We start from the raw sequence: 7,941 nt of genomic DNA on the forward strand, positions 1-7,941 counted from the left end.
CGTCCAACCAGCCAAGCGCCAAGATACGGGTCGAGACGTTGAGCATGTGTGCATTCGGCGCTACACTCGATAAGTATGCGTGAGACTCGAAAACTGCGAAAAATCCTCCCGAGGCTTACCTAACAGCGCATATAAGCCGAGTCATTTCGCGTATGATTCTTACATTTCCCTACTAGCGTCATCGAGCGTTTTCAAGCATTTCTAGAGCGTTTTTGAACGTTTTCGAATGTTTTCGAGCGTTATCTAGCGTTATCTAGCGTTTTTTGACCGTTTTTGAAAGTTTTCGAGCGTTTCTCAATCATTTTCAGAGCGGTTTCGAGAGTTTTCGAGCATTTTTAGACTACTTTTGAGCGTTAGCGAGCGTTATTCAACCGTTGTCGAGTGTTTTTAGAGTGTTTACGAGCGTTTTTAGAATGTTTTGGAGCGTTATCGAGCGTTTATCAAGCGTTTTTGAGCGATATCGATCGTTTTTCGAGCGTTTCTCGGTCATTTTCAGAGCGTTTTCGAGCGTCATCGAGCGTTTTCACGCGTTTTCAGAGCTTTTTCAGGCGTTTTCGAGCGTTTTCGAGCGTTTCTCGATATTTTTCAGAGCGGTATCGAGCGTTTTCGAGCGTTTTTATACCGTTTTTGAGCGTTACCGAGCGTTATTCAACCGTTGTCGAGTGTTTTTAGAGTGTTTTCGAGCGTTTTTAGAGTGTTTTTAGAGTGTTTTGGAGCGTTATCGAGCGTTTGTCAAGCGCTTTCGAGCGTTATCGATCGTTTTTTGAGCGTTTCTCTCTCATTTTCAGAGCATTTTCGAGCGTTGTCGAGCGTTATCGATCGTTTTCGCGTGTTTTTCAAGGGTTTTCGAGCCTTATCGAAGGCCGCACAGTGCCGTTGAGCGTTGTTAAGTGCAGTAAAGTGCAGTAAAGTGTCGGAGAGTGCCGGAGAGTTGCCGCAGAGTGCCGGAGAGTGCCGGAGAGTGCCGGGAGTGCCGGAGAGTGCCATGAAGTGCCCTAGCGTGCCCTAGCGTGCCCTAGAGTGCCCTAGAGTGCCTTAGAGTGCCGTAGGGTGCCGTAGAATGCCGCAGGGGGCCGTAGAATGCCGTAGAGAGCATTATGTTGCATTAGAGTGCATTAGGGGGGAGTTGCAGCATCGTAATTAGAGTGATCAAATGCAGTCTAATGCTCTCCAATACAACATAATGCTCTCTACGGCACTCTACGGCGCTCTACGGCATTCTGCGGCACACTACGGCGCCCTACGGCACTCTGCGGCACTGCAGGGCACCCTAGGACACGTTAGGGCACGTTAGGGCACGCTAGAGCACTCAACGGCAATTTACGGCTCCCTGCGACACTCTGCGGCAACTCTCCGGCACTCTCCGGCACTCAGCGGCAACTCCTCCGCACTCTCCGGCACTCTCCGGCACTCTGCGGCAACTCTTCCGCACTCTCCGGCACTCTCCGACACTCTGCGGCACTCTGCGGCAACTCTTCGGCACTCTGCGGCGCTCTCCGGCACCCTGCGGCAACTCTCCGGCACCCTGCGGCAACTCCCCGGCGCTCTCCGGCACACTCCGGCACCCTGCGGCAACTCTCCGGCACTCTGCGGCCACTCTACGGCACTCTCCGGCAACTCTCCAGCACTCTCCGGCACTCTGCGGCACTCTGCGGCACTCTCCGACACTCTCCGGCAACTCTCCGGCACTCTCCGGCACTCTCCGGCTCTCTCCAGCACTCTCCAGCAATCTGCGACACTCTAAGGCAACTCTCCGGCACTCTATGGCAACTCTTCGTCACTCTCCGGCACTCTCCGGCACTCTCCGGCACTCTCCGGCACTCTCCGGCACTCTGCGGCATCTCTCCGGCGCTCTCCGGCAACTCTCCGGCCCTCTCCGGCATTCTCCGGTACTCTCCGGTACTCTGCGGCAACTCTCCTGAATAGGGAAATGTAAAAATCATACGCGAAATGACTCGGCTTATATGCGCTGTTAGGTAAGCCTCGGGAGGATTTTTCGCAGTTTCGAGTCTCACGCATACTTATCGAGTGTAGCGCCGAATGCACACATGCTCAACGTCTCGACCCGTATCTTGGCGCTTGGCTGGTTGGACGTGCGTAGATTTCTAGGAGCGATCGCACTCACACAGATTCGCGGCATGAGAGTTCCGTACGCGACACCGACGCGTGCCCCAAAGCTCCGTATCACGTCGACTTCGTTGCAACAATGTACTTAATAGTAGTAGATAAGTAGATAAATTCAAATGGAGCGTCACGAGTGTTCTCCCCTTACCATCAAAAGCGAGCAGTGTCGGTAAGCGTAGGTAAGCCACCACCGTCAACTGCCGCATGGTATTACCATCACGAGTACGTGCGCCGCCACCGGCGACTGGTAGATGGTACCGCCATCACAAGTGTGCGAGCTCCTAGTAGAAATTCGTTGCGCCGCCTTTGGGGGCAAAAAACGGTGAAAGCTAACGTACGAAACCAGAGGGCAGCACAGGAAGCGATCGCACGATCCTGCCCGTAAGCAATCTCCCAACTTATCTCTGACTGGCTCAGTACAAATTTTTAAGCGAAATGGTGAAGCGTACATACAATAAAAGATAGAAAAATGATCGCTATGAACGCCATCTTCCACGGATTGAGACACCAAAATTCAAAATGGAAAACTTCCTGGGTGTTTTGTTTTTTGGTAACAATCGAATTCGGGGATGTAATAATAACCTTATTAGAAGAAGAAAGGAATTACGTGATGCCTCAGACCCATTTTCGTGAGAAGAAAGAGATTTCATTTGTATGTACAGGTTAGTGTTTATTATTGCGAGGTTATATTACATTATTAAACATTGAAAACTGTTAAATAATTCATGCTTACATGACATGATAAGAAAATTATATTGTTGAACTTCTAATTATAGTAAATGTAAATATGAATGTAATACATAGTTAAAAAATATGAATAGACTCGAGTCCTTTTCTTTACTTTTAACAGCCATCTATCTTCCCGCCTTTTCTGGATATACCCACACTTCTCAACGATGTTCGATTTACAAGGTATGTACCTTTATTTGCAATATTACTACACCGGAAGCGCTAATGATCTCGTTCTTTCATATATCTAATACGTAATTCGGCGAATAAATCCACATGAGATGGAAGTATGAGAAGTGAGCGCGCTCATCAAAAATACGTAATGATAACGAACGTCCTGAAATTTAAATTCTCGAGAATTGTAATGCACTATATGATATTGGACACGCCACAAAGATGGCGGCACTATGGTCGGTTCGTAGAATTGTACATCGTTGTGTTTCTAAGTCACATATATACTATACTTATAATTAACCACTTGTAAAGTGGGATGCAGTGGCAAGATCCAAAGAAATAGCGTGCTTTAGTTCGAATCGGTTCTATTATTGATCACGTTTCTATCGCACTTCTAAAATAAATAAAACTACTAAATCCGGAATTTATCAAGTCCGAATCCAGTAATTCGCATGTCTCCATCGCATTAATAAGTATGCAGATTCGATTCTGAGTGTCTCAATTGGCACTTAAATTCAGATTTACTAGATTTGGTCCCAATAAATTCTGGATTTCGAGTATGATGCAGACATAATAATTGGTTGTCGCTTGTTCATCGCCGTCGTTCTTAATCTAAATCAGACCTTAAGGTGAAGTGAAACACGTCGAGCAACTTGATCGACGTCGATAAAGAAGATTTTTCTAAATGCCTACGTTGCCGACGTTCGTTTTTATATTGACAGATGTGTCGAATTATATTGGATATTGTACCAAATGGTATACTCCACCTGTCGTTTTCGTACAATAAATATCAAGAAATCGAAGTAAAACTCTAGAAATCCTCTGGATTCGTGCTTTCTGGGGCCCTAGTTGACTGCAGAGGGACCCCCTGTGCCATCTGTGATTTCTAGGTCAATTAAATTTTCACGTCAAGACTTCGTATTCCCATCGTTTTTTCATAGAAGCACATACAACATTTTGTTTACTTTTATCTCGTTCAAATACGAGTTTATCGATTACAAGAGTGTTCTAAATTGTCGTAAAATTGTCCTGACCCTTTCGTTTCTCATATCAGAGCCTTCGATAATTGTATATTGATCGAAATATGAGAGCTCGACGCCATTTTGGTTCTAATCTGGGCTAAGATAAAAAATATTTTTGAAAAATCCGAATTTTGATTGTGTCAGGACAATTCTTAGATGATCAAAAGTGATGTGTAAAAGTTTCGGACAGTTTGGTCTAATATCCTTAAAAAAAAGTGTTGTATTTGAATTGGCTGATTCGAAGGGGGTTTCATTTCACCTTAAGCGTTTTCACTTTAGACCATATATATTTAAACCTTGCATCGGACCTCCCACTCCCAAATTTTCAGTAAGCAGAATGGCTTTAACCATTGCTTTAACTGTGGGTGAGTCGTCGGACACGTAGTCCGTGTGGTATTAGAGTTTACCCCTTCCACTACAAGGCAGTCTACATAAATACAGAGATGAACCTGCTCATCTCTGATAAATATATGGTCTAAAATCTGATTGGGTTCAAATACCATCGGCCCACGTGGTTCATGTGGTATTCGAGATTTCCCCTTCCATTACTATGCGAGGTCTAGGTATCTATGGTCTAAAGTTTCCACCGTATGTAAGCTATCATTACGCTTGTATGTAAAGTTAGCTTTAAGTTTACATAGGTGATTCATATAAAGCTAGCCTAAAGTCGCCGTTTTACTGTAGGAAAGCGGCTTCCTAATCTCAATTACGTATTATTCGGGTTAACCTCTTTTGAGGAAAGTTTGTTGACAGCTGTCAGGTAGGGGTAGTATGGTGTTAAGTTCAGGGCTTTATCGTAATGAAAAATTGATGTTCCCCTTGTTTGTTCACGAATGACTGTGACTTCAAACTAAACGCAAGTAGATTATTCGCTCTGAACTGACCCGAAATTTCCAAAACTTGTGAAGGATGACAATGGGCGATGAGACTCCAGTTACATCACTCGTCCTTCCAGTAATATTACGTCCGATATTAGCGAAGGTATATTAACATTTTATTCATTCACCGTAATCAGTTCCTTCACTGGAATAATTTATTAAGCTATTGTGATCCCATTTCTATTATTAACAAGAAATTTATTTTTTGTATTCTGCGAAAAATATTTCACTTTGCTTTGCTAATTTCATTTTATGACGTATAATAAATAATGAATAACAAATTGTTTAATACAGTTGGAAAGACAAAATGTTGTAGCTGCACAAACTTTGCGCTCAGCCCTATCAAAGGCTGAAAGCACTTATCCTGGAATTACCCATGATCTCGTATTAGGGATTGTGCGAAGAGCAGATCTCAATCTTGATATGAACGAAAGTGTATTGCGCTTACAGGGTAATGCATTCGATAGCGACGGTATGTTCTCATTTTTAATTACATACTTGCGTCTTTAACCGGAGCAAAGATATATTATCTCTTTAATATTACTTGGTAACTTTTAGTCGTAGAATATCGTTCTGCTCGATCCGAAGATGCATTTCAGGAACTTAATCGAAAGTCTGCTTCACTAAAGAGAATATTAAGTAGAATTCCAGATGAAATAACGGATCGTAAAACATTCTTAGAGACTATAAAGTAAGTATAGTTAATGTTTAGATGATTTACATAGAACTGAGGCTTTTGTAAATAATTATTTCAAAATTGTTTTATGCAATTGTTTCAGGGAAATTGCAAGTGCTATTAAAAAACTCTTAGATGCTGTAAACGAAGTTACAGGATTTATCCCAGGTTCTGCAGGGAAACAAGCATTAGATCAGCGCAAAAGGGAATTTGTCAAATATAGCAAACGATTTAGTAATACTCTAAAGGAGTACTTCAAAGAAGGGCAGTTAGTAAACTATTCTTTCATAAGTGTTTATATTTGAATTCAATATTCCCAATGAATTAATTAATTTCATCACTGCTATGAGAAGGTAATATTAATACTTTCTAATCTTTCCTGTATATTTGTTTCAGAGCAAATGCGGTATTTGTAAGTGCTTTATATTTGATTCATCAAACAAACATGATCATGGTCACCGTAAAAGATAAATGTGAATAGCTAAGAATTACAAAAATAAATATAAATAACAAGTGCTACATTGGTATTGATTATCAAGAATATTTTTAATGGTAATAAGTCCTAACAGGATCGCCCATGCGGAACGAACTGCTTCCATATTTTATATTGGAAACTTCCACGAACATCTGGAGAATTCATATGCAAATTCAATGTTATACTGAAATCATATTATCTTTATTATTGTATACATTGTATAAGTCTTATTAGAAAGAATGATAAAAAATTACTGTAAGTAGTGAACTGTACAAAATGAAAGGAACGGGAAATTTAAATACAGCTGTTGTTTCCTCTTTTAATAGAAGAAAATTCTCAATGTGTGATCATTGATTACTTGTTAAAATGATAGCATTTAAAACAATCTAAGTATGTTATCGATCATCTTAATATAGCGGCAACTTGCAATGTTTTTCAATAGACTGTATACGAAATGTAAAGTAATCCCAACATATTTAATTATAATCAGAAGAAATAAAAATAATGTTAATCACTTTTTTTATAGCAACATATTTATGTTTCTTTTTCGTATTATTTGACCTGTCTACTAACATTTTTTCATTTGTACGTCACTAATTCTGAAAATGGTACAAAGTTGGTAAAAGTTCATTATCACAATATGTTATCCTTTCAGATTAAGCTCGTTTACTATCGGAGAGCACTCGAACGATACTGCCCAGTCCAGCGATATTATAAACCTTTTCATGCCAAATCAGTAAATGTGCGCTACTGCCTTCTATTGGAATTTCAAAGCCACGGTAAATATATTTCATGAGAACATCTATTAAATCTCGATCTAGTTGCACTAAACATTCATCCATCTGATTTGATTTGATGCTTAAAAGTACTTTTTGCGTCAGGTTTCTGGCACTGTCCTGAAACGAAGAAAAAATTAAATAACGATTCTCATAAATTATGTCAAGGAAAGTATGATATTAATTAAGTACATGTTATTATATCACAATAAAATTGCAAATGTAATAAAACAAGTAATATATAAAGAAACAGTATTTAAATTAAAAACCTTTAGAATTTTAAAGTTACCTTAACCAGTTGATTCTTACAACCAAGAGGAGCCGTAGCCAATACATATGCCAACGCTTCTGCATTTTTCCCTGTAAAGCTGTGTTAAGGAATATACTTATAACGAAAGTATTACACTAGTGAAACTAACAGAAATTGTTGTTAAATAGTATGCACAAAAGGATATTGATTAAGTAATGTCTGAATTTCATGTTCATCGGGCCCAGTTGGACCAGCATCTGGTTCCTCCTCTTTAAAATTGTTTTCGTTATATTGATCTACATCTATTTTTCGGAAAGCGGAGCCTGCGTCCTTCTTTTCCTTGTTTCTTGACATTTTAACTTTAAAAAATTATATTTTTATGACGTTCGTAATCTAATTTAACGTTTTGTCATCCACTCTCGAGAAGAAATGGCGCATTCTAAAGAGACTTTTATTTTTAAATTATCTTAAGGGCGAATACACAGAGTAGGATTTAAACGTGCATATAAACGCTGCTTTACTCCTGTTTTACCGGCAGAGATGAGTTGGGAGATTGCTTACAGGCAGAGTCGGGCGATCTCATACTGTGCTGCCCTCCGGTTTCATACGGTAGCTTTCACTGTTTTTTGCCTCCAAGGGCGGCGCCAGAGATGAGTTGGGAGATTGCTCACGGGCAGGGTCGCGCGATCGCGTCGTGTGCTGCCCTCTGGTTCTATACGTGAGCTTTCACCGTTTTTTGCGCCCAAGGGCGGCGCAACAAATTTCTGACAGGGACTCACGCACTCGCGATGGCGGTGCCATCTACCAGTCGCCGCTGGCGGCTCACGTACTCGTGAT

The 7,941-nt window shown here is 41.0% G+C and overlaps 2 protein-coding genes across 3 annotated transcripts; one reads left to right on the forward strand and one right to left on the reverse strand.

Moving 5' to 3' along the window:
- Nucleotides 1–4,292: 4,292 nt before the first annotated feature.
- Nucleotides 4,293–6,601, forward strand: LOC105695958 (programmed cell death protein 10). Of its 2 annotated transcripts, XM_023433749.1 has the most exons (6): nt 4,293–4,809; nt 4,911–5,030; nt 5,222–5,399; nt 5,486–5,618; nt 5,707–5,871; nt 6,000–6,601. In XM_023433749.1, the coding sequence occupies exons 2-6, from the start codon at nt 4,959–4,961 to the stop codon at nt 6,082–6,084; spliced, it is 633 nt and encodes a 210-aa protein (XP_023289517.1). In that variant the 5' UTR covers nt 4,293–4,809; nt 4,911–4,958; the 3' UTR covers nt 6,085–6,601. The 2 variants fall into 2 exon arrangements, with proteins under 2 accessions (XP_023289517.1, XP_012273502.1); XM_012418079.2 differs by having other exon boundaries at nt 4,293–5,030.
- LOC105696268 (actin-related protein 2/3 complex subunit 5) lies at nt 6,258–7,546 on the reverse strand. Its single transcript, XM_012418663.2, has 3 exons — nt 7,310–7,546; nt 7,144–7,216; nt 6,258–6,974 (listed from the first exon to the last, which is right to left on the reverse strand). The coding sequence occupies exons 1-3, from the start codon at nt 7,456–7,458 to the stop codon at nt 6,735–6,737; spliced, it is 462 nt and encodes a 153-aa protein (XP_012274086.1). The 5' UTR covers nt 7,459–7,546; the 3' UTR covers nt 6,258–6,734.
- Between the last annotated feature and the right edge of the window lie 395 nt (nt 7,547–7,941).

Source organism: Orussus abietinus, unplaced genomic scaffold, assembly GCF_000612105.2.
Source record: "Orussus abietinus isolate OABI.00-Male unplaced genomic scaffold, Oabi_2.0 scaffold1253, whole genome shotgun sequence".
Lineage (NCBI taxonomy): Eukaryota > Metazoa > Arthropoda > Insecta > Hymenoptera > Orussidae > Orussus > Orussus abietinus.

Excerpts from the sequence above, each read along its gene's own strand:
- LOC105695958 (XM_012418079.2), top strand. The coding sequence starts at position 4,959 with ATGACAATGGGCGATGAGACTCCAGTTACATCACTCGTCCTTCCAGTA. Across the intron at positions 5,031-5,221 it reads TACGTCCGATATTAGCGAAG|TTGGAAAGACAAAATGTTGT; the intron begins GTATATTAACAT and ends TGTTTAATACAG. Across the intron at positions 5,619-5,706 it reads ACATTCTTAGAGACTATAAA|GGAAATTGCAAGTGCTATTA; the intron begins GTAAGTATAGTT and ends CAATTGTTTCAG.
- LOC105696268 (XM_012418663.2), bottom strand. The coding sequence starts at position 7,458 with ATGTCAAGAAACAAGGAAAAGAAGGACGCAGGCTCCGCTTTCCGAAAA. Across the intron at positions 7,217-7,309 it reads ATTCAGACATTACTTAATCA|AGGGAAAAATGCAGAAGCGT; the intron begins ATATCCTTTTGT and ends ACACAGCTTTAC. Across the intron at positions 6,975-7,143 it reads GTAAGAATCAACTGGTTAAG|GACAGTGCCAGAAACCTGAC; the intron begins GTAACTTTAAAA and ends TCTTCGTTTCAG.